The 26275-nt window shown below is 44.4% G+C and overlaps 1 protein-coding gene across 6 annotated transcripts in view; it reads left to right on the top strand.

Moving 5' to 3' along the window:
• Positions 1 to 23174, top strand: part of RUFY3 (RUN and FYVE domain containing 3) — a 78495-nt gene extending 55321 nt beyond the window's left edge. For 2 of the 6 annotated variants that reach the window (XM_032223813.1, XM_032223814.1), the window contains exons 11-18: positions 290 to 457; positions 3415 to 3512; positions 8754 to 8873; positions 10830 to 10950; positions 14439 to 14515; positions 16304 to 16331; positions 20697 to 20765; positions 22985 to 23174. In XM_032223813.1, the coding sequence (XP_032079704.1) occupies positions 290 to 457; positions 3415 to 3512; positions 8754 to 8873; positions 10830 to 10950; positions 14439 to 14515; positions 16304 to 16331; positions 20697 to 20765; positions 22985 to 23128 (825 nt within the window). In that variant the 3' untranslated portion in view covers positions 23129 to 23174. Of the gene's footprint in view, positions 1 to 289; positions 458 to 3414; positions 3513 to 5496; positions 8547 to 8733; positions 8874 to 10829; positions 10951 to 14438; positions 14516 to 16303; positions 16332 to 20696; positions 20766 to 22984 lie in introns of those variants that run through there. The other 4 variants (XM_032223818.1, XM_032223819.1, XM_032223815.1 and 1 more) reach the window with 3 other exon arrangements.
• The last annotated feature ends 3101 nt before the right edge of the window (positions 23175 to 26275 follow it).

Here is a 26275-nt window from a genome sequence, read left to right as displayed (position 1 = left end):
CCCCATAATACCTTTGATCATTGTCAAGTGTCAGAAAAAGACCTGCTCTGAGTTTCCTTGCAGCGAGATAAGCTTTTTCTCTCGGACTCAGCCTAAGAGAGAATTCATACATTCTTCCATCTTCTGCAGGAATGGAAAAGGTCACCCTGCCCTCGTCGCTACCGTTTCTTGAATGGTAGCGATTTTTTTTGTTTTTGTTTAGGGAGAAAGAGTCTTTCAGACCTTCAAACTCTCGCCTGTAATGTGTGTGTATGTGTGTGTGTGTGTGTGTGCGTGTGCCTGCTTTTAGGACGTGGAGAAAGAGCTTGAAATGCAGATCGGAATGAGACAAGAGATGGAGCTGGCTATGAAGATGCTGGAAAAAGACGTTTGCGAGAAGCAGGATGCTCTTGTGGTGCTCAGGCAACAACTGGACGATCTCAGGGCCCTAAAACTTGAACTTTCTTTCAAGCTGCAGGTAAATCAACAGGAAAGGGTTAATTGCAGGGTCTCCCTCTTTGCTTTCAATTAGGAGAAATGGAGGGTTTGGGCCAGTGGTGGGTTGCAGGCGGTAAGCCCCAGTACGGGCGTACCGGTGCCTGCCGGGAGCACCCGGTGCCGTTCCGGTACGGTGCTCCGGAGGGCCCAGCCGCCCGCCCTCGTTCCTTACCTGTATTTGAAGGAAATGGGCCATCTGTGCATGCGCGCGCCGCGTACGGCGCCTGCGCAACGCCCCGCCAAGCAGCTGGAGCGTTACGCAGGCGTCGCAGGTGGTAAGGATGCATGTGTGCGCGTGTGCGTGCACGCTGCATGTGTTCCTGTGGTGGCCACGGGGCCTTGTTGCACTGTACCAGTTGCGCCGGGATCCAGAACCCAACACTGGTTTGGACACGGGAGAATAAGATGGCTTAGTTACAAAGCTTGACGCTACAACTCTTTACTCCTTTCTCTTGGTTGACTTGATTAAAGAATATAAGACAGTCTAATCAGGGGTGGGATTGAAAAACGTTAGCAACCGGTTCTCTGCCTTGTTGCTGGGTGGGCGTGGCCATGGTGGGTATGGCCAACTTAGCCTCCTACAGCACGGTGGGAGTGGGAGTGCATTTTCACCCTCCCCAGGCTCCGGAGGCTTTCCTTCAGCCTTCAGGAGGGCGAATACGGTCTCTCCAGGGCTCCAGAGGCCCTCCGGAAACAGGCCCATTTCTGGAACTTCCGGGAGGTCCGTTTTTCGCCCTCCCAGAGCCTCTGCGCAGGTCCTGCATTTACATGGCATGATGAATGGGCTGCGTGGAGACTCCTGGGAGGGGCTGGGTGGGGCCAGCCAGTCCTTGCAACTACCGGTTCAGCGAACCAGATGTAAAATTAACATCCGGTTCTCGCGAACCGGTCTAAACCAGCTGAATTCCACCCCTTAGTCTAATCCAGGTGGTGTAAGTCAGCTCCTTAGATACAAAAGAATTTATGCAGTTTCTCTATGCAGGGCTGGTCTGAGTACTTGAGAGACCGCCTCCTGCCGATTACATCCCTTCGACCTATTAGATCGCACAGATTAGGCCTCCTCCGAGTTCCATCCGCCAGTCAGTGCCGACTGGCGACTACGCGGAGGAGGGCCTTCTCAGTAGCAGCTCCGATCCTTTGGAACAATCTCCCCGTGGAGATTCGCACCCTCACCACCGTCCAGACCTTCCGCACAGCCCTTAAGATCTGGCTATCCCGTCAGGCCTGGGGATAAGATTCTAATTCGCCCCACCCGAATGTTGAATGAAAGTTGTGTTTTATTGCTTTATTTTTTTCTCATTCACGTATTGTCTTATGTTTTGTCTTGCACTCCCCCTCCCATGAATTGTAAGCCGCCCTGAGTCCCCTCAGGGAAAAGGGCGGCCTATAAATCACAAATAAAATCTATAAATCTATAAACACGAAGTATAAACCCGGCCCTTAATCCTGGGTTGCGGCCAAGAGAGTTTGCAAGCTGTCTCCCTTATTTATTTATTTATTTGTCTTGTATGCCGCCCACTCCCGAAGGACTCCGGGCGGCTCACAATAGACAAGGGAAAGGGGATAAATAGACAAAGACAACACTTTAAAAACACAACATTCACAATTTCCGTGGGGCTGGATGTTTCACAAGCCCCCCAGCCTGCTGGAGCAGCCAGGACTTGGTGGCTTTGCGGAAGGCCGGGAGGGTAGTAAGGGTCCGGATCTCCACGGGGAGGTCATTCCAGAGGGCTGGAGCTGCAACAGAGAAGGCTCTCCCCTGGGGGGTCGCCAGCCGACATTGGCTGGCAGATGGAATCCGGAGGAGACCTAACCTGTGAGATCTGATCGGTCTGAGGGAGGTAATCGGCAGGAGGCGGTCTCTCTCCCTTGTAAATTGCACTTTCTCCCTCGTTGTTAAAAGAAAGAAAAATTGGGATAGGCATATTTGATTGTTCCTTTCTGTCATCTGAAACTAATGTTACCAACGGCACATTTTGCAAAATAATCTTCGGTCGTGTTAAAGGTTTGACTGATTTTCATGATCTAAAGCAGGGGTGTCAAACGCGCCGCCTCCGGTGCTTCATTTAAATACTCCAGAATGCAAACTAGTGATGGGACTAAGAGATGGAGAGGAAACAGGAGTACTACAAGATATGGAACAGGTGGTATAACTGGCTTGAAAAGAGATGTAAAATCAATGCATAAGGAACACAGGGCAAACACAATGAAAAGAGATGGCATATATTTAGAAAGCAATAGAGATAGAAATATTCTATATATATGTGTGTGTGTGTATGTGTGTGTGTGTGTATTGTAAAAATGAGAAAGTAAACAAAGACGAATATGTATAAAATAATAGAATGGAAAATGGAAACACCGAAATCAGAAAAAAAAGATATACCGATAACAGAAAGCTGTAAAAGTGTAATTGTGATTTTAATGTTTGGAAAATGTCAAATAAAGAAATATTTGCATTTGAATATTGTCTTGGCAACGTTTCGGCGAGGTCTCACTCGCCATCCTCAGGCCGGTGTTTTCAGCTTAAAGTGTGATCAAAGCTGCCGACTATATATATAGCATTGCTCCTGGAAGCACGAAGCCTGAAGATGATGAATGAGACTTCGTCGAAACGTCGCCAAGACACTACGCGGGACAAACCCGAATAACCAAAGACCTACATACTAACACCTGCGAAAACCTCAGAAAACATATATATATATGGCTGTGTGTGTATGTTCCAGCATAACTCTTTCAATTAAACTTGGTACAGAGATGACTTACTGTCTGAAAACAAATACTGTGGGGGTAAGGCAACCCTGCGCCCCTCAGGGTAGGTGTTGTGCCTTAAAATGGCTTCTACTGTACTGCAGTAAAATGGCTTATTTTCGGGAAAACATGGTAATCTTTAAAGATAACTAAGCATAGTTATTGTTCTCTTTGGTTGTTTTTTTTTAGAGTTCAGACCTGGGAATGAAACAGAAGAGTGAACTGAATAGCCGCTTGGAGGAGAAGACCAGTCAAATGGCCGCTACAATTAAACTGCTTGAACAGAGGTAAACACGAAAGCGGCTTATCCAAGCAAGCTAAGATTGTGATTTATAGCCATCCTTTCAATCATTCTTGGGTTACACAAAAAGAGAAATTAGGCTTTCTAAACTTGTTTCTTGCAAGTCTCTTATAATTAGTCTGCCGCAGAAAAGTTGGGAAATATTGTCCGGCTGTAAAATGGCTTCTACTGTACAGTGCAGCGGAGTTGCTGTGGTAATGGCTTCACAGTACTCCACAAGGGGGCTCCCTCTGGTAAGGGAGAAAATCCAACATTAGAAATTACATTTGGCCCGGACATTTCCCCCCTTATAAATAAACACCCGGGCAAAGCCGGTTTATCAGCTAGTTACAAATATATTCCTCTCAAATCATAGCAAGTTTTGGCAACAGAGATTGATAATCTGAATTGGAAAAATTGGAAAAGTCAGAATGTAACTGTACGTTCTCCATTTCTTTATAGAAGTAAATCTAGTCGCTATAAATCTAGTCGCTATAATGTGCTATGAAATGGATGCATAACGGGTTTTGTTCAATATTCCACCGATAGTTGGCATCACACATTTTGGCGGGTCATAACCATCATTTACAATCCATGATGGTTCTGTTGTGTGACATGCTAAGCTCACCTGGCACATCGCATTGCGGCTTAATAAGATGTTTGAGTTGGACCACATAAATTAAATGCTTGCAATTCGTGAAAACGTTTGACGGTTCAGGTAGTCCTCGGCTTACGACTGCAATTGAGCCACACATTTTTGTTGCTAAGCGAGAAAGTTGTTAAGTGAGTTTTACAACCTTTCTTGTCGCAGTTGTTCAGGGAATCACTGCAGTGGTGATGTTGGCAACACGGTTGTTAAGTGAATCTGGCTTCCCCATTGACTTTGCTTGTCAGAAGGTCGCAAAGCGGATCTCATGGGACACTGCAACCATCATAAATATAGCAATAGCAGTTAGACTTATATACCGCTTCATAGGGCTTTCAGCCCTCTCTAAGCGGTTTACAGAGTCAGCATATTGCCCCCCAACAACAATCCGGGTCCTCATTTTACCCACCTTGGAAGGATGGAAGGCTGAGTCAACCCTGAGCCGGTGAGATTTGAACAGCCGAACTGCAGAACTGCAGTCAGCTGAAGTAGCCTGCAGTGCTGCATTTAACCACTGCGCCACCTCGGCTCTTGAACCAGATGCTGTATGAAAAACAGTTGTAAGTCATTTTTTCCCAGTGCCATTGTAACTTCAAATGGTCACTAAACAGAAAAGGCTGTAAGTCGAGGACTACCTTCAAAGGATTCTGAAACATACATCATTCCTCAACTTTGAAAATACGTAACTTTATTGTTCTTACGAAATGAAGATCAAGAGTTACCGTATTTTTCGGAGTATAAGACGCACCGGAGTATAAGACGCAGCAAGGTTTTGAAGAGGAAATTTTTTTAAAAAAGGTAATTTGCACTCTGCAGGCCCAAAAACGGCCCATTTTCGCAAAAACGGGCTTGTTTTTTTTTTAAGGCATGAATAGCCCTTAGGAGGCTTGTAGAATGCTCCAAAAACGAGCAAAAATGAGTTTTTTGTTTAAAAAAATGGCATGGATAGCCTTTAGGAAGCTTATAGAGTGCTGCTGGGGGGAAGGGGCCATTTTTTGCTCATTTCTGCCTTCCCCAGCCCCCAGGAGCACTCTACAAGGCTCCTAAAGGCTATGCACAGCCGTTTTGATGAAGGGGATGGAGTTTCGAGAGGCAAAAAATGTTGTATTCAGTGTATAAGAAGCACCTAGATTTTCAGCCTCTTTTTTGAGGGAAAAGGGTGTGTCTTATACTCCGAAAAATATGGTAATTATATCTAAGCTGTGCTTATTTAAAGTACTGCAATATATAACCGCTGATATCTGTTTGATTAACTGGTGTTTTTTTTATTACGTATTTTCTCTACTCCAATCCCCCATTCTCCACATATTATTTTTTTATTTCCTTTTCTTCCCCTCCTTAACAGCGAAAAGGATTTGGTGAAACAGGCAAAAACCTTAAATAGCGCAGCGAACAAATTAATTCAGAAGCCTCACTAGAAATTTAATTTTGGGCGGCTGATCGCATCGCCATTCTGACATCCAAGCTCCCTTAACGAGCGAAGAGCAAAAACATCGAGAATTTAGATGTCAGAAAAGATGACGTGGAATTTGATGGGATTTTTTTTTCTTTTTTTAAAAAAAATAGTTTTATTCGGAAATAGAAAAATTAACTTCTGGCTTTCCTTTCCCCCCCCTGTTAACGCTTTGAAACTTTATTAAAATAGGAGCAATTTGATCAGTGTGTACTCCAGAAAGAAGAGAAGATAAAATCTGATTTGTGGCTATGTACATTCAATTGTATACCCCCCCCCTTTTTTTTTTGTTTTTTTTAGCCTTTACAACTTGTTTCAACTTGAAAGGAAAAAATTTTCTTGGTTTTCCCTTTTGTGAAGTAGCTGGGTGTGTGTGTGTGAAAAAGCAGGCAGAGAAATTTGGAAGCCTGCAGGAAACCACGATTTTTGTAGAGTTGGGCATCCCCAATTGATCCTAAGCAGGACCAAGGTTAGAACATTTTCGGAACATTTGGGCATTATTAACCAAAGGTTTGTCTGCACTGCAGCCTTTGCTACTACCCGAACTTTAGGCTCGGGATATTTTGTAAATTGAAATTAATTTGAAAGGTTGCGGGCTGCAAAGCACCTTCCTTAAGGGGAATATTCCCATGCCCAAGAATAAAATCCTCCCTTGAATTGAAGCCGTAGGAAAAATTATTTGAGAGAACTCCATCTGTACTCTCCACGGCTTGCCTTTTCGCTTGGCTTGCAAAAACGGAGAACAATTCCCTCCGTCCCAATTCCCTATTTGCGAGAATTTCCTTTTAGGGCTACCTGCCCATCCACCTGAATGTCCAAAAATCCTTTTCGTTTGACGTAGACCCCTGGGCGGATAGGTATTAAGGAATATTCAGAAGACACACACACACAGAGTTCAGGTGATGCAAATCGCACCAATTTTGATTGCTCAAGAGTTGTAACCGGAATTCTTTTTTTTAGCAATCCGAGGACGAGCTAAGATAACAGGCCACTTTCATAACAGGGGGAAATGATTTATTCATCCCCCCTTTAGGTGACATGGATGCAAAATCTAGCTGTTTAGCTATTTTTTTTAATAGGTCAGCCCTTCTTTCCATTGACTTCTACCTCTGCCTTTTCCCCCTAAAAATATAGTGAATTCTCATTTCCTGGTTGACTTTTTTTAATACGTGTCTCTTGCCTTCCCTTGCTCTTTAAGAAAAGACTGAATCATTGTCCCCTTTCATATATATCAGAGGTGGGTTCCTATCTGTTCGGACCGGTTCGGCCCAGTAGGTAGTAACTCGGCCTGCCGTGCCCCAGAACCAGTTCTATTGTTGGCGCCGCCATCTTGATTTTTGGTTCTGCGCATGAACAGAACAAGCTTCATTGAAAAATTAAATTTTTTCCCCCCTTTTGTAACGTTGTGCAAATGCGCAGACCTTTTCAGGTGCAAAAGCTCTCGTGCGTGGAGCAAAAGATTTTTTTGCACGCTGAACCAGCAGTAATGCCAGCAGCAAAAGTAATTCGGCCATTGTTTAAAGCTCTCTCTGGCCACTATTAATATTTGATTCGGAGGGATCTTAATCAAACAAGGGATTTGCTAGGAATTGGAGTGAGAGAGCATCTAAGCCTTAGAAAGTCTACTAAAAACACCATGCTGTAGCTCAACAACGTATTGTTTTTTTTCTTGTCCTGATTCTGATGAAACCCGAGGGGATTGTAAGAGAGTGTGTGGAGAATTATTAACATTTCTCAAAACTACCCAAACTATTTCCCTTCCCCCCACATCTTTAATAGTTGTTCTTCAACCAAGTCAGGGGTTGGGACCGGTTCATGCAAACCGGTAGTAAAAAGGCTACTCGTTCCCCCGAAAATGAAACCTGTTTGGGCGAACTGGTTTTTCCGACGATCAGCTGTGGCGCGCGATTTATATTAGCTAGAAAGCAGGAATTCCTGCTTTCTAGCTAATCTAAATCGCGTGGCCCAGCGGATTTCCCATCCCCCCTCGTTGTTTGCTTACCTTTGCAGGCGTGCTCGGTAGCAGACTCCGCCCACCCGCCCGGACGTCATCACGCCCGTTTTTGACACTCTGCACATGCGTGGGAGTTCCCGCGCATGCGTGGAGATTGAGAGCATACACGCTCCCCTTGTTACCGAACCGGTAGCAAAAGTAAATGTATTTCACCCCTGAACCAAGTGCCCTCCAAATGTTTTTCAAGCATTCCTAGAAAACACTTTGGGCTGTATTGATTGATGGATTTGGGGAAGCCTAAACCGAGGACACGTCCCTGTTTAACGGGTGTGTGTGTGAGAGAGATAAAAGATATGTTCTTCTAAGTTCCCACTAGGGTTGAAATAGTTTCATCTTATATAAATCACCTTTTGCTTGCTCCAAGAAAATGGGAACATGCAAAAAAGAAAATGGGAACAAAATAATAATAATAATAGCCTGAAATGGAAAGGCAGGCATTGTCATTATTTTTGGAAGAACAATTTGTTCTATCTGACCACCCTCCCAAGTGAAGCCTTCACCCTAAATATTTTCTCCCCCCTGGTTGGTGGATTTCAAGTAGCCAAAATCAGTTTGTGTGTTGTGATAGTATCCTTTGCCCCCTCTCTTCTCGTTGAGCAGCCCCCCCCCCTGAAATAGTCTGGGAAAACCCTAAACGAACAGCCCACAACTTTGCCTCCGAACTGGAACCCCTGCGTGTGCTTCCCCCCCGACGTAACAGTTGTGAATGAGGCTAGACAAACGCACTAATCCCTTAGGTACTCCTTGACGCAAGTTCCAGTTGTATAATAAAGCTGCAGTGTAACGTAACGAAGAACCCAAGACCTTTTTCACATTACTCTGTACTTGAGGTTTGCTTTGACTATGGATAATAAAAGTGATGTTTTATGTTTATCATCTAATGACTGTAAACTGTAGTTATAGAATAAAAAAAAATGGAAAAGAGAAACTCCTTCTGCCTGGTTCACCTCAACCATTTTATTTATTTTTTAGTCCGTCGTTAGATTTTCGTTTCTCGTCCCCGCCCTCCTCCTTGTCCCCACGCTCATCCCTCCATCGCTCATTCAGCCTTTTATTTATGGTTTCAATTTGGTCTCCCCCACCCCCCTACCATAGCTTTTGTTTTTTATCACAAGTTCATGTGGCTCATACCCAGATTGCAGCTGTCCGAGCGGGAGTGCCAGTCTCTGCAGGAGGACAATCGTCTCTTCAAGGAGGAATTTGGAGACAAGATCGACAGCCTTCAAGTCGAAGTGGAGCAACTTACAAAGCAGCGGTGAAGACAGAAAACGTTTCCCCCTTCCTCTGGGTATTTTTAGTTGGTGGTGTCGTGGCCCTCCAGCAGAGCTGGCAGCAGATTCAGACAGTGAGGAGGGTTGGGGAGGAACCTGGGCCAGTCCTGGAGTCTGGGGAAGGCTCTGAGGAGGGCTCTGTGTCGGAGGCAGAGAGGGGGCCAGGGCTGTATGCCAGTTATCAGCTGCCTTCGGAGTCAGACATCAGTGAGGCGGACGAACAGCTAGAGCCTGTTCCCACTGCACGCATGCACAGAAATGCCAGATGAAGGGAACAGCTAAAGAACGGGCTGACTTGGGAGTAAGGTCACAGATGGACGATGAATGGCCCCTCCCAGAGGAAATAAAAGAGGAGCGAAAGGGGAGTGGAGTTTGCAGGAGACAATTAGTTCGTTTCATTGGTTCATGACTCTCCGAAACTCTTTGCCATGTTTTGCAGATATTGGCCTGGCAGCTCAATTAGTTATTGTCTTTGGACTCAATTAGTTATTGTGTGCTGCAAACTCTGCGTAGGTGTCAGGAAGGGCATCCGGCCAGTAAACACTTGAGCTCCATTCGGTTGCCCCTATTTCAACTCGATGCAAGGAATTACAGGGAGGGGGGGAAGTGATCCTGTATCCTTCAAAGTAATATTTTTAAATGCTTTATTTGTTTCAAGGCCTATATAAATTGAATATCATAATCTGCTGCTGGGTGGTTTACAATGCAAATTAAAAAACAAATACTGTTAAAATGAAATAAGCAAAGGGATACATACAGTTGAATGATATTTACTACATTGGCACACTGCAGGGGACGTTGCAAAATGAATCCACAGCAGAAGTTAAATATGAAATTGCAGAATTTTATAATGACAGTCCTTTATCTGTCTACCAGCATTGGGCCTCAATGAAATAATTGGGATTTATTCTCAAGTTAGCAGATTGTATGTTGCATTTCTACCTAAGGTGATCCATGCAACTGTATTATGTGGAAGATGGGAGTGGAATAGCTCAGTGTTGAATCATGCTTAATCCAGAAACCCTACATGGCTTTCCTTGGGGTTTTGCATTTTTGAGATTGGGGGTCCTTAGATTTTAAAACTGCTCCTCAAAACAGGCAGAAACCTGGTGAAAATTGTACACATAAGGTACCTGCATGTTGGATTCAGGATCAGGATTTAATCTGGAACTTCAACTCCCAGAATTCCCCAGTCAGCAATTCTGGGAGTTGAAGTCCACAAGTCTTCAAGCTGCTATCCGGGTTCCCAATAACATCCAAAATTAAATCAGAGTCCAAGGCAAAGGATTCCTCAAAGTTCTAATTGATTAAAAGAGCCATGTTGGCACATCTGGGAAAACCCGAATCTGAAAGCTTCCAGGTTTTCCCCACCCAGTTGAAAGTTCAAGATCTTGCCCCCACACCCACAAGTCCATCACGTGGTCCAATTTTCCACTGCCACACTGGTAGCTTCCCACCCATCCAGTTCCGGCTAGCTGCAGAGACAAAGGATGCCCTTGAGTTTCGAAGAAGAATGTTGTTATGGCTGCATATCACCCAACTCCGTATAATCCCCCCCTCCCATTTTCCCACAATAGAAAATGAATAGTAGAAAGTGTGGCAGGCCTGAAGTCCAAAAGGAAAGGTGGCTCACAGACCTGACAGCTACCCAGTTTGGACACCCCTGCCTTAAAGCATCATCATGTCAAAAAACACATACGGTTATTAACAAATAGCAGAGAGATGATATCAAGTCAAATGGACAACAGAATCGATTTCGAAACTTAGTGGCCATGTATTGGCACTGTTCAATTTACTCTTCTATTGTTGCTCGAATTAAAATGGTCATTTATTTTTAAAAAAAAGATAAGTTCTAAAAGGAAAAGGTGGGAACCAGTTTACTTTTGGGATGTACGTGCGTGTTATATTTAACATATTTTCTCCTCCTTTTGTTGCCTCAGAGGCCAGCTTGAAGTTGAATTGAGACGAGAACGGGAACAGTGTCTGCATTTTCCTCACGGAGTTCCAGAGAACAAAAGCTTGTTCAGCCCTACCAAAAGCATTCAAAAGACCGCATCAAAGGTAGCAATAATTCTTGCTTTTTTGCTCTATATCTCACTGACTTAGAATAGAATAGAACAGAATAGAATAACAGAGTTGGAAGGGACCTTGGAGGTCTTCTAGTCCAACCCCCTGCCTAGGCAGGAAACTTTACACCACTTCAGATAACTGGTTATGCAACATCTTCTAAAAAACTTCCAGTGTTGGAGCATTCAGAACTTCTGGAGGCAAGTTGTTCCACTGATTAATTGTTCTAACTGTCAGGAAACGTCTCCTTAGTTCTGAGCTGCTTCTCTCCTTGATTAGTTTCCACCCATTGCTTCTTGTTCTACCCTCAGGGGCTTTGGAGAATAGCTTGACTCCCTCTTCTTTGGGGCAACCCCTGAGATATTGGAAGACTGCTATCATGTCCCTCCTAGTCCTTCTTTTCATTAAACTAGACATACCCAGTTCCTGCAACCGTTCTTCATATGTTTTAGCCTCCAGTCCCCTAATCCTCTTTGTTGATTAATGTTGCTTCCGTTTTAAACTGGATGCTTATTAATTGTGGCTGGGATTCTGGCTGCTGTCACTCAATATGCAAATATCCTATTACTGGAATTGAATTGATTGAATTGAATTTTATTATTTGTATGCCGCCCTTCTCCGGGAGGGACTCAGGGCGGCGAACAACTCAAAAGGGGAAAAGGGGAACATAAAACAAAATACAAGTAATTAAAATAACCAAGAATCACACAACCATACAAGTCGAGAGGGGAGGGGAACTCATCAACCCCAGGCCTGCCAGCAAAGCCAGGTTTTGACAGCTTTTCGGAAGGCCTGGAGAGAGGTGAGGGTCCGAATCCCTGCAGGGAGTTCGTTCCAGAGGGCCGGAGCTGCCACAGAGAAGGCCCTCCCCCGGGTAGTAGCCAGGTGGCATTGGCTGGTAGACAGAACCCGGAGGAGGCCTGCCCTGTGTGATCTAATGGGTCTTTGGGAGGTAATTGGCAGCAGGCGGTCTCTCAAGTACCCAGATCTATGAGTAGAGTCGCAAAAAAGGAAAATAACAGCCATACTGTAGGACAGTGATGACAAACTTTTTCGGTACCGAATGTCCAAACCGGAATGCACAAGGGCAGCTGGTCTTCAGGTGTCCTGTGCTCCACCATGCGCAAAGACCAGCTAGCCAGCACACATGTGTGTGTGGCACGTGTGTCATAGGTTTGCCATCACGGCTGTAGGAGATGATCAGGTTGAGCCCGAGGGAGGTATCAAATGTGTCATAAGTCACGAGTCCCTGCACGCCCGCAAGAGATCCAAGTCCAGCCCACCGTGAATTTCTTTCTTATCTCCTGCTCATTTCCTTTGGCTGTTAGTTGGTCAGATTCTTGTAGAAGAAGAGCCGAGGTGGCGCAGTGGTTAAATGCAGCACTGCAGGCTACTGCTAGATCAGCAGTTCAGCGGTTCAAATCTCACCGGCTCAGGGTTGACTCAGCCTTCCATCCTTCCGAGGTGGGTGAAATGAGGACCCGGATTGTTGTTGGGGGCAATATGCTGACTCTCTGTAAACCGCTTAGAGAGGGCTGAAAGCCCTATGAAGCGGTATATAAGTCTACTGCTATTGCTATTGCTAGAGAGCTTAAGCTTGCAATAAATCTTTACGCTCATTTGAACTGCCCGAATCTCCTGATTTCCCCGGCGCTTGACACATACAAACTTAACGGTGGGCATATAAGTTGAATATATAAATTAATAATTTTTAATTGAAGCCCTGCCCCTTGTTTACAAGTGCCATGGCACATTTAAAACAGAGGTGGCTGGCTTTTCCCAAGCAAAGTCAATGAGGAAGATTGCAAAAGGATCCCGTATGTCAGGGGTGTCAAGCTCAAGGCCCCCAGGTGCTTAGATCTGGCCCGAGGGGCTGCCCTAGAAACAGCAAAGGACCGGCCCACAATGCCTCTGCCAGGGAAAACGGAGCTCGGGAAGGCTGCGTGCGGCTCTCCCGGGCTCCATTTTCAGCCGCAACAGCCTCCTCCAGCCCTCTGCCAGCGAAAATAGGACCACGTGCAGCTCTCCTGAGCTCCGTTTTTGCTGGCAGAGGGATGCAGGAGAATCCCCCCAGCCCTGCCCAGGCCACTACAGGAGTCCCTGACACAAATGGTTCACCGACAAATGCGTGCTCGACAAAAGTGCGCTGATGAAACCGCGGCAAGAAAACCGTGAGCTCTAAATCGCGCTGACGAATGAGCGAAGAAGCACGCCGACAATAGCGCGGCGACAAAAATGTGCCTTCAACAAACAAGTAATAACCGCGAGTTCTAAACCTAACCCTAAACCTAAACCTAACCCTAAACCTAACCTTAAACCTAACCCTAAACCTAACCTTAAACCTAACCCTAAACCTAAACCTAATCCTGAACCTAACCCTTACCTTAACTGAAATCGTGCTTTTGTGGGCACAGTTTTGTCGGCGCGTTGTTGTAGGCATGTGTATGACATCGTGGTTTTCGCACTGTGGTTTTGTCGGCGCGCTTTTGTTGTGCGCGCATTTGTCGGGTCACGGACACAAATGACATCGAGCTGGCCATGCCCACCCCGGCCCTCTGAGGTCAAACGCAACCCTGATGCAGCCCTCAATGAAATCGAGTTTGACACTCCTGCCATATGTCGTCCATACATCTATGATTTTTTGCCCTGAGAAGACTGAGTACAGAGGAGCAGATCCCAGAGCCCGCCCCTGCTCGCGCATACCCTCCCCTTTCCATCAGCCGCCACCCTGTCCCGGTCCCAGCACAAACAGCAATTTACCCACCCCCTGGCCTGCTTGCAAACTGCCCGGGACTTGCAACTTCCTGCTGGCTTCCCTATTGATTTGTTGGAAGCCAGTAGGAAGTCGCAAGTTAGTCCCTCAATTAACCACCATCCTCGCTTAACAACAGCAATGGGAACAGCCTGGATTGCCATCATTCAGCAATGTGTCCTTGGGATGTTACGCATTACACTTAGCAACAGAAATTCTGGATCCAGTTACCATGGTTAAGCGAGAACTACCTGCAAAACTACCTGTGTCAGATATATCCGTATCACGGAAAGTGATGTGTAGGCAGGCAAGTCCGATCCTCCAGTTCTCGGTCTGGTCTTTTAACTGATCTCTGGTAATGGTCGGAGGTTCCATTAGTCTCAATAGGGAAACTGCTAAGGAGCCAGGGTGGTGCAGTGGTTAGAAGGCGGTACTGCAGGTTAATTCTGCCCCCTTTCAAGAATTCGATCCTGACGGGCTGAAGGCTGACTCAGCCTTCCATTCCTCCATAAAATGAGGACTCAATGTTGGCAAAATGCCGACATTGTAAACCGAGAGCGCTTTATTACAAAGAGGTATATAAGTCTTAAGTGCTAAGTGCCACCGCCATTACGCAAAAGTAATTCCATCGTGAAAGGTTTCCACCCCTTGTTTTAGGCGGCGTATTCAAAATAAAGACTGCTTTGGGTTATTCTGCTCTGGTTCTTCAATATATTCCTTGCTTTGATAGGATTCAAGCGACAGGCACCTGGGAGGAGATTCCCGATCGAGAACATCAGTGAAAGAGAACACAGTGCTTTCAAGCAGGTATGGATTAAATCCAAATCCAGAGTCTTTGGCTTTTCTTAAACAAGCAGACCAATATAATGATGGCACTTATAAGTCGTAAGTCATTTTGGAAGCCTTTTTGTGATTCCTGGGGCTGTGTGTGTGTGTGTGTATACGTATGCACATACATACATACATACATACATACTAACTGATGCTGCCCGGGTATTTATTTATCCCAACCTTCCTTCCACGAACGTTGCCCCAATTTCTAATGTTGGATTTTCCCCCTTACCAGAGGGAGCTCCCTTGTGGAGTACTGTGAAGCCGTTACCAGGGCAACTCCACAGCCCTGTACAGTAGAATCCGTTTTAATGGCAGTACGGTAGAAGCCGTTTTAAGGCACAACAGGCTGCATCTTAACAGAAACACACAGTATTGGTTTCCGGAGAGTAAGTCATCTGTGTAGCAAGTTTGGTTGAAATTGCTCAAGGCGTTCCAGAGTTATGCTGGAACGTGTACACACACACACACACACACACACACAAACACACACACAGAGCCATTTTTTATATATAGATATAGATATATTAGATATATTAGATATATAGATATATAGATATATAGATATATAGATATATAGATATATAGATATATAGATATACATATATAGATAGATAGATACAGATATAGATAGATAGATGATAGATAGATAGATAGATAGATAGATAGATAGATAGATAGATAGATAGATAGATAGATAGATAGATAGAGATAGGTATAGGTATAGGTATATAGGTATATAGATATAGATATATAGATATATAGATATATAGATATATAGATATATAGATATATAGATATATAGATATGGATATAGATATAGGATAGATAGATACAGATAGAGATAGATATAGATGATATATAGATATAGATATATAGATAGATATATAGATAATAGATAATAGATATACATATAGACATAGATATAGATAGATAGATATAGATATAGATAGATAGATATAGATATAGATAGATATAGATAGATATAGATATAGATATTGATGATATAGATAGAGATAGAGATATATAGATATAGATATAGGATAGATAGATACCGATAGAGACATATAGATATAGATGATATAGATGTATATAGATATAGATATAGATATGAAACCTTATCTCACATTTGCTACAGAGCATTCTTAGTGTACCATTCCAATTTAAGTAAGTTTCCACTGAGATCTGGGTGGTCTGCTACCCTTTACCTCGGCCTCTTTAATTCTGGATATTAATTAATGACTGTAATTGACCCAGAATTGGATCAATTACAGTCATTAACTAAAGACTGTAATTGACCCAGAATTGTGATCATAAATTATGCTGGTTGTCTTGAGCACGGCCAATTTTTAAGAACTTTTTCGTGCAGGTAGGTAAGCCAACACTGCTGTCCTTAACTGAATCCATTGTCTGCAATAGCTGTTTCTTGGCAGAAACCAGAAGTAAATACTGCTTTCCAGCAAAAAAAAAGAAAAAAGAAATGTAAAATATGTTCGGTGACTGGGACATTGCAAATGGTCATAAATGAGGGTGGGGTGGGGTCCTGAGCCCCCAAAAGGCAGTTCTGTGACCTGGAAAAGGGGGGGGGGCTGTCAAAACTTTGAATCTGGATCCTAAGAAGCCAGGCGTGGTCTGTCATAACTTCAAACAGTTGTTAAGCAGCGTGATCGTAAGCTAAGGACCGCCTGTATAATGATTCAAGAAATCAGCACACGCTTTTTTTTGCAAGATGGAGATGAAGTAAATCAATATCTTATATTGCAGCGCGTTTCCTGACTTGCAAGACGAGCAGGTAAGTAACTGGTTTTATGAATTCTGGGAAACTAGCTGGATATTTCACACAAACACACACAGACGCACAAACACACACACAAACACCAGTTAGACTGGTTTGAACTTTGAAATTTCAGCTGCTGTAAACGTGGTGTTGATGTCGTAAATGTTTTTTCTTCCTCTTCAAAAGGCAACTGGACTGGTTTTTTTTCTCCCCCGTTGAGGAAGAAGAAATTTTGCTTCCCTTCCAAGAAGCTAGCAATAGCAATAGCAGTCAGACTTATATACCGCTTCATAGGGCTTTCAGCCCTCTCTAAGCGGTTTACAGAGTCAGCATATTGCCCCCAACAACAATCCGGGCCCTCATTTTACCCACCTCGGAAGGATGGAAGGCTGAGTCAACCCTGAGCCGGTGAGATTTGAACAGCCGAACTGCAGTCAGCTGAAGTAGCCTGCAGTGCTGCATTTAACCACTGCGCCACCTCGGCTCCTACGTCTCATACGTTCTGATGGAGAGGGGATGGGGGCGGCGGGGCAAGGGTAATTATTGATAGGAACTGGGCCTGAGACTGGACGGTGGTGGGAATGAAAGGATTGTATTTCTTTGCAGCCATCTGGTTATTTACAATCTCTCTGAGAGCCCCTGAGGCCACTTGTGGATTCATCGATGCCGGAGATGATATTCAGTCGGTTCGGACTGATTCGCCCGAATTGGCGAAGTGGCGAACTACAGGTGGGCCAGCCCACCCACCCTGGCTCCCAAAGATCCTATGTAGCCTCATTCTCGACGCCGCACACATGTGTGCGTGCCCTGCGTTCGAGCAAAGCGCATGCACAGAAGGCTGCACACATGAGCCAAGGTGGCGCAGTGGTTAAATGCAGCACTGCAGGCTACTGCTAGATCAGCAGGTTAGCGGTTCAAATCTCACTGGCTCAGGGTTGACTCAGCCTTCCATCCTTCCTAGGTGGGTAAAATGAGGACCCAGATTGTTGGGGGCAATATGCTGACTCTCTGTAAACCGCTTAGAGAGGCCTGAAAGGCCTATGAAGCAGTATATAAGTCTACTGCTATTGCTATTGCTATTGCTATGTGCGGGAAGCACGCATGCACACGATGTAAGCGTGCCCATGCGCACTCCCACATTTGCGAACCAGTGGTAAACTTACATGAATCCCACCGCTGACCTGTGCCCTCATTGCATCCTGATTCAGCTGACCCTGAGGGCACAGATGAACCCTCTAAGTGACCTCAAGAGCTCTCAGGGAGAGTGCTAATGACTCTCCTGACCCAGGCTTCCCCCCAAAAGCACGAAACAGGTTGCTGGTCCCGACAAAACCCCTTTTCTTAAACGAATGTGAATTCCTCTCATTCCCATTCAGCCAAGGACTGGCAAACAGTCTTTCAAAGGTGGATTTATGACCACAGACTTTATCTAGCTTGGAAAGCTGCCATGTAAATATTTTCCAGTGCGGTGCAAGGAAAGACTTGGCACAGAGTCTCTGAGATTCACGGACAGATCTTTACACTCCTGAAACAAATGAACAAACAGTTTCCTGCAAAAGCCCACTCCCCTTTCGCTCCTCTTTTAATTCCTGTGGGAGGGGCCAATCACCGTCCACCTGTGGCCTTACTCTCAAGTCGACCCTGATTTTTTAGCTGTTCTTTTCTTCTGGCAGCTCTGCGCATGTGCACACTGGGAACAGGCTCCAGCTGTTCCTCTGCCTCACTGCTGTCTAGCTCCGAAGGCAGCTGAGAACTGCCAGACGGCCTCGGCCCCCTCTCTGCCTCCGACACAGAGCCCTCATCCGAGCCTTCCCCAGACTCCAGGACTGGCCCATGCTCCTCCCCGACCTTCTCACAGTCCAACTCTGCTGGTGGGCCACAACAACAACCAGATGATCGCAAAGAGATACAATCCGTCGTTCTTACCCCATTATCCTATCAGAATCTATCCTTCCATCCCCTCAGCATCCAGCCTCAACTGGCGGCATCTATCCTTCCAGCCCTCGAAACCAATGAAGCTTCTTGGATGAGAAGTGAAATGTTTTTTCTTCCACAAAGAACCCCCCCACCCACCCAATCCAATTGCCCTTTGAAGTGTGTGGCGGGGGGAGGAGGGGGAAGCACCTTTGATACAGCTATGACCTGGATGACGGAAAATCTCACTGACACGGGTGACGGGGTGTTTTTTTCTGAGAGTTCATGGTGTATGGTTCCATTATTCAAGGGGCTGTTGGTAGCCGGTTAATTTCTAGCCCATAGTTGATAGACCTAAAAATTGCGTATCTAAACGGTGTTTTTATAGGGTGTAGAGTTCTGATTTGGGGGCGCATAAGAGTTAACCAGGAAAAGCTATCAAATGCTTTTGGTGTGCTCGTTTCCCCAAATCCTTACTCTGTTTTTATGAAGCGTTTCCTGGTGCTTTTCACGTGGCATTGCACGGGAATTCAGAACGTGAAGAATGGTGCTTTTTTAGCAACTCAGCACCTCTGATACTAGAGGGGGAAAATATGAGTAGCGGAAAGCTCTCAGAGAGAGTAGTAATGACCAGATGACTGCAAAGAAACCGATAATTACTTGTGTGTCCAATCACACTTGGTCATTAAAGAGTTCTGTTCTAATCTGCTCTGCTCTACCTTACTTTCTATTCTATTCTATTCTACTATTCTATTCCATCCCGTATTTTCTATTCTATTCCATTCCATTCCATATTTTCTATTCTATTCCATTCCATATATTCTATTCTATTCCATTCCATAATTTCTTTTCTATTCCATTCCATAATTTCTTTTCTATTCCATTCCATATTTTCTATTCTATTCCATTTCATATTTTATTTTCTATTCCATTCCATTCCATATTTTCTATTCTATTATATTCCATTCCATGTTTTCTATTCTATTATATTCTATTCTATTCCATTCCATATTTTCTATTCTATTCCATTCCATATTTTCTATTCTATTCCATTCTATTCTATTCCATTCCATATTTTCTATTCTATTCCATTCCATATTTTCTATTCTATTACATTCTATTCCATTCCATATTTTCTATTCTATTATATTCCATTCCATATTTTTTATTCTATTCTATTCTATTCCATATTTTCTATTCTATTCCATTCCATATTTTCTATTCTATTCCATTCCATTCTATTCCAAAGGTGAGTTGTGTTTGCACTTTGGGATGAGTGATAGTGACAGAAAAACGGACTGTTTTGGGGAGGTCTGCAAAGTGCAAAACCTTTTTTTTAAAAATTTGCCTCTTCAAAATTTTGTTGCGTCTTATACTCCGGTGTGTCTTATATTCCGAAAAATACTGTATGTAAGTTTTTATTTTATTATAATATAAACAATCCATTGTCCATTAAATAGTGTGTCTTCTGGGTGCAAATATTTTGTGCAGTAACAACAATTCAGTCATATTATTATTTATTCCAGTTTAATACCGTGTTTTCCCGAAAATAAGACAGGATCTTATTTTCTTTTGACCCCCGAAATAAGCACTTGGCCTTATTTTCGGGGAGGTCTTATTATTTTTAAGGTGCAGGAGGTGTTGAGCGTGGTCACCTCATGGCTGCTGCTGTGTTGCAATATTTTCGGGGAGGGCTTATTTTAGCACATGCACTCAAAAGCCCGATTGGGCTTATTATCCGGGGAGGTCTTATTTTCAGGGAAACAGGGTACTAATACCTTAAATATCTAATACTATAGCAATCCTCTTCTTCATTTATTTAACTTTGTTAATTATATTAACTCTATTGATGCATTTTTTACACAGCTAATTTTACTTCAAATTCTTATATCTATTCTCTAACCATCGATAAAATGATTCCCATGGAATACAAAAATCAGTTTGTTCTTTCTCCAATTGCCAGTGTTAATCTGTTCATTTCTGCTCATTCTAATATTTTCCTAATCACATTCTCCTCTGTGGGAATCTCTTTTTCAATTTTGTGCAAATACAATCCTAGCTTCTGTTATAATCTGGATAACCAAATATACATTTTCTTTACTATAAGTTTCTGGTAAAATCCCCAACAGGAATATTTCAGGTTTTAAGTTGTTGTATCATCTTTTTCAGCCACAGATGTATTTTAGTCCAGTATTGTTTTGCTTCTACACATCCACTACGTATGATAGTACAAGCCAGGTGTCTGCTGACATTTTCAACATTTAACTGATTTATCCTTGAACATCTTCGCCAATCTTGCTGGTGGCAAATGCTTATTTAAAACACTTATTTTGAGATGTTCCCAGCGCAGTACTGAGAAGGGGAAGGGAAATGCTGTTTAAGCTAACGCCAGGTGACTCCTTCGTGAGAATAAGGGAAGGGCTGACCCCAAATAGGCATAAACGAGATGTATTTTCAATGTTTTAGGACCAAGCTCCAGAGAAGTCCAAACTCTGCCAACTGTGTCAAGAAGAAAGGACTCGGAGCGAAAGAAAGGTAATTCAGCATCTGCACCTCCATAAATGTCTGGTTTGGTTCTACAACCCAACAAGACAGACACAGACTTCAATTCATAATTAGAACTGCAGAAAAAAAAACAATGGCTACCAACCTGCCTTCCGTTGAGAACCCGTATACTGCACAAGTCAAAAAGAGGGCTGTGAAAATAGCTACAGACCCCTCGCATCCTGGACATAAATTGTTTCAACTTCTACCGTCAAAACGCTATAGAGGGCACTCAGTGGTGGGATTCAAATAATTTAACAACCGGTTCTCTGCCCTAATGGCTAGCTGGATAGGCATGGCTTGATGATCATGTGACTGGGTGGGCATGGCCAACTCGATGTCACTCACGTCGATGGGCGCTTCACCATAGCTGTTATAATGTAATGAGGGTTAACCATAAAGGGGGCGTGCATAAGCGCACCAGCGTGCCTACCGTCCCTGTCCTACTGTCCCATTTATATGTAGTCTTTTTATTTGTTTATGGTTATGTTTTGCTTATCCCCTATGCATCCTGTTTGCTCTTCTCTGCACACTTTCTAGAGTCTCAACATCTTTTTTATAGTATGGTGACCAAAACTGGATGCAGTACTCTAGGTGTGGTCTTACTAAGGCGTTATAGAATGGTATTAGTATCTCCCTTGATCTTGATCTAATGCAACTTAGGATTTTTTGGCTGCCGCTGCACACTGCTGGCTCATATTTAATTGGTTGTCCACTAAGACTCCAAGATCCCTTTTGCAGTTACTGCTATTAAGCCTGGCTTCAACCAATAGATAGCAATAGCAATAGCAGTTAGACTTATATACCGCTTCATAGGGCTTTCAGCCCTCTCTAAGCGGTTTACAGAGTCAGCATATTGCCCCCAACAACAATCCGGGTCCTCATTTCACCCACCTCGGAAGGATGGAAGGCTGAGTCAACCTTGAGCCGGTGAGATTAGAACCGCTGAACTGCAGATAACAGTCAGCTGAAGTGGCCTGCAGTACTGCACCCTAACCACTGCGCCACCTTGGCTATATGAGAACTTTTTCTTTTTCTTGCCTAAGTGTAAGGCTTTACTTTTACAGTTATTGTGAGTTTTGCCCCATTTTACCAACTTTCCTGCCACAACCGTTAAGCGAATCCCTGTGTCCCTGGGACACTGCAACGAAATGAGATCTGTATGCAATGAAATTTCATTTTAACATACGCCAATTAGTCTACATTCCAAGTGACAATAAAGTAATTCTAAGACTTAACTAGCGGTGGATTTCATATTTTGTTACCACCGGTTCGCCCCGCGCGCATGTGCCTGGCCTCAAAAACGTGCCTAAATAAGATGGCATAGAGCTGGGACAAGTGGGCAGGCCCACCCGCGACTTCCACTACCGGTTAAGGCACACCGGTTCAAACAGGCTGAATACCATTTCTGGTCTTAACCATAGTTAAATATAGGCTGGTTGCCAAGCACCTGAATTTTGATCATGGCGGAGGGGGGGGGGAATGCTGCAATGGTTGTGTTTGGTAAGTCCCTTTTTTTTCAATGCCCATTGTGTTGTGGCCCAGCAGGAGCCGTTGGAGCTGCCACCAGATTCCGACAGCGAGGGGCTCTATGAGTCAGCTCTGGAGGATGTGGAGGACCCTGGACAGGGTTCCGACTCCGAGCAGGGCGCAGAGAGGCTGGTTGGCCACCAGGAGGCACCTGAGCCTTGGACCAGTGGGGAGGAGACGGGAGCGTGATCATGATGTCATGCATTGGAGCAGTGGGGAGGAGACAAGGGAGTTGGTCTTGGATGCCCGGCAACGGAGAGCTAATAGGTATAAGGAACACTTATGCAGTTACAGGAGATAATTGCACTCAGCTGGTAGTATTTAGGCTCCTCTCAAGACTATAAAAGGAATGATTGTGCACACGCCTGTTGCAGGAGTCAACGTATTCACTAGAGCTAGAGAACTCTCGTGGCTAGCTTGGCAGGCTGGATTGCTGCCAAGGTTAGTCTGTGCTGGATTTCTGCCAATGTCTAGTCTGTGCTGGATTGCTGCCAAGGTCCTGTCTCTGTGTTAATAAATCCTTGAAGTATCTTTGTCTCGGCGTGCTTTGGTTTAGGATGAGAGGGGCCAGAACACCATTGTAAGTCTGAATGGTTGTTAAATAAACGGCTATAAGTTGAGGACTGCCTGAGGCTAATTTCAATTCTTATGTGTGTTATTGCTATTTCTCCCCTCTTCAGAACACCTGCAAGAACTGCGGAGGCGTCTTCTGTGAAGATTGCTCAGCAAACGAACTACCTCTCCCCTCTAGCATCAAGCCGGAACGGGTGTGCAATCTTTGCCACAAGCACTTAATACAGCAATATTCTGCCAGCCCTCCCTAGGACTGCAAAGAGTGACCCTGCTTTCTGTTCGCCTGGCCCTTCCCCTTGAAACGAGATCGATCTCGGGAGCGGCTTAAAAGACGTTATTTCCGGAACCATGTTTGTTTTTTTTGTTTTTGTTTTGCTTTCGCAGAGACGAAAAAGAACGTGGGGTGGAACAGTCGTCCGCCGACAATCCGTCGTTGTAGTTTTGAAGCTTTTGCGTTGACTGCACCTTGACGAGTCCCCCGTACCCATCCCTCCCCGCGGTGCAGATTGGGGAATTTCTCCTACGTGGGTCTCCGTTTAGAAAGAAAAATGATTGGTGTTAAGTGTTTAGGAGAGTTTTTTGTCGACCCCCCAAAAAAAGAGGCCAGCCATTGACGGACACGAAGAGCGATAGAAAATAGGGCATAGGAAATTTTCTATGGGGGGGGGGGTCAACTGTACAGAAGTCACAATAGGAGCTATGGGGTCTCCCAGGCTAGGGATACAGGCACTGTTTTCTGTAGAACAGGGGTGTATCCAACTTTGGCAACTTTTAAGACCTGTGGACTTCAACTCCCAGAATTCCTCATCCAGCCAGTATGGCTGGCTGGGGAATTCTGGGAGTTGAAGTCCACAGTTCTTAAAAGTTGCCAAGGTTGGATACCCTTGCTGTACATCACAGGGGTGTCAAACTGGATTTCTTCTAGGGCCGGATCAGCATTGTAGTTCTCCTCCACCGGCCAGCCGGGATGGTGTGTGGGGAGACAGGACAGATGCCTCCAACACCCTACTGGGCAAAATGGTGTGTGGGGGGGGTCTGTGTGGCCTCTGCACACTTGTTTTGTCTGGCAGGGTGCTGCAGGAGGTTGCCCAGGCCGAAAATGGGCCATGTCGCGGCCATGTGCATCCCCCCCCTCCCGTTTTGGCCAGAAAAGGTATTGCAGGAGGCCACTCAGGCTGCCGGAGCCAACACAGACTGGGCCTTTGCTATTCCCAGGCCGATCCTGCTAGCCAGATGTAAGCATCCCGCGGGCCAGAGCAGCCCACAAGCCTTGAGTTTGACACGCCTTCTGTAGATGAACTGAGTTATATGGAGTTTCTGTTTCATAAATGGGCCTGTACGAGCTGTAAATCAAACACTAAAATGGGAGATTCGGTGATATTACACACTCAACTCTATAGTTACGTAGCCTAAAATGGAGGCATACAAATTTTGATGTTACGGGGGCCGCACCGTCAACATTGAGTGTTTTCTTAAGTGGACTTCGGGAATTCTAATGGCAAACACAGAATTAGTAAAATAGAATTTTGTTCCTTAAATCTCTCCAAAATGGGAGGCAAGAGGGATGAAAATATTGATTCTGCCCACTCTGGACGGGTTGAATGCCAGAAGCGATTCTGGCAATCCATTTCGTAAATACAGGATGTCTGTAGCTCAGGTTTGAAGAACAATTCTTGCAGTATAGACGAAGCCCGCGATTAAACCTTTTGGAAATGTATTTCCAAAACAACAAAATTAAAATCTAAACTGCAAAATAAAAAAAATAAAGCAATTGGTTAAGGATAAAAATGCAGCAAACATGCTTCCCCCACCCCCCCAAGTGAAAAAGTTTTTGAACACAAAAAGTTTTCTTTGCTGCTTAAAATAAGACTTTCCTTTACAAAGTCTTTAAAAAGACGGAATGTGGTAGGCAGCAATTCTGCATTTACTTTTTGGCATGCAAATAATTCAGCCAAAGTAGTCCTTTTCAACTTCTCGGGTTACCAAAGTCAGCGACCGAAAACCATCGTAGATTTGGGTGACCTATAAAAATCATACATTCATTCTTAAATCTCGATATAGAAGGGTGGTATTGTGGCCTAGGGGTGAAGACGTTCACCTCCCGCTTGGAAGGTTGAGAGTTCAATTCTAGGTAGCGACAGATGTTTCTCTCTTAGGGTGCAAGGGAAAACAAATTGTCCTGTGAACTCCACATAGGCATCGGGAAGGGCAGCTGGCCAGTCAATTCTCACTCCATCCAGTTGCCCCACCCCGAATTAAAGGATTATAGGGCTGTAAAAATGTTTAATATAAACATAAATGAGATAGTAAGACTATGTGGGCAGTACAATTCATTTAAATGCAATTTAAATTGTTTAATTTATATGCGTATGATTTTTTTAACCCATTATTTAATGGTTTTCAGAAAGCATGGTAGCAAGTTATGGAATGTATTGTGACATGTAGCAGAGACTGTTGCTTAACAAAGGGAACTCTCTTTAACAGTGGTGACTATTGTGTAGTTCCAAATTGTTTCATCCTTTGTACAGATGTTTTATTTGATCTGGACATTAAAATGAGGCCACAGAATGCATTTGAATCAGTTTTTTTTATTTGCCTGAATGCAGTCCTTACTGACCATTTGTTAAAAGGTAAAGATTCCCCTCGCACATATGTGCTAGTCGTTCCTGACTCTAGGGGACGGTGCTCATCTCCATTTCAAAGCCGAAGAGCCAGTGCTGTCCTAAGATGTCTCTGGTCATGTGGCCAGCATGACTAAACGCCGAAAGTGCATGGAATGCTGTTTCCTTGCCACCAAAGGTGGTTCCTATTTTTTCTACTTGCATTTTTACGTGCTTTCGAACTGCTAGGTTGGCAGAAGCTGGGACAAGTCACGGGAGCTCACTCCGTTAGGCGATGCTAGGGATTCGAACCGCCAAACTGCTGACCTTTCTGAGTTTAGCCATTGAGCCAACGCATCCCTCTTTGCCAAAAAAGGGCAGGTAACTAATTTCACTTTGAAATGGACAGGCACATTTAAGATCTCTCGGTGCAATAAATCTGTTTTCACCCATTTAATGTAATGGTAAAGGCACCAAGCTAGAAGCCAGGTGAATGTGGGTTCTAATCCCGCCTTAAGCATGAAAGCTGGTTGACTTTGGGCCAGTCACTAGTTGATTGTGAGTTCTAGTCCCGCCTTAGGCATGAAAGCCAGTTGGATGGTTTTGAGCCAATCACAAATTTGCTGTGAGCTCTAATCCCGCCTTTGGCATGAAAGCTGGTCGACTTTGGGCCAATCACTAGTCGACTATAAATTCTAGTCCCGCCTTAGGCATGAAATCTGATTGGACGACTTTGGGCCAGTCACACACACATGCAACCCAATTCATTGCACAGGGTTGTTGGGGGTGAAGAATAGG

The sequence above is a fragment of the Thamnophis elegans genome, chromosome 9 (assembly GCF_009769535.1).
Source record: "Thamnophis elegans isolate rThaEle1 chromosome 9, rThaEle1.pri, whole genome shotgun sequence".
NCBI lineage: Eukaryota > Metazoa > Chordata > Lepidosauria > Squamata > Colubridae > Thamnophis > Thamnophis elegans.
This window is presented reverse-complemented; position numbering and strand designations above follow the sequence as displayed.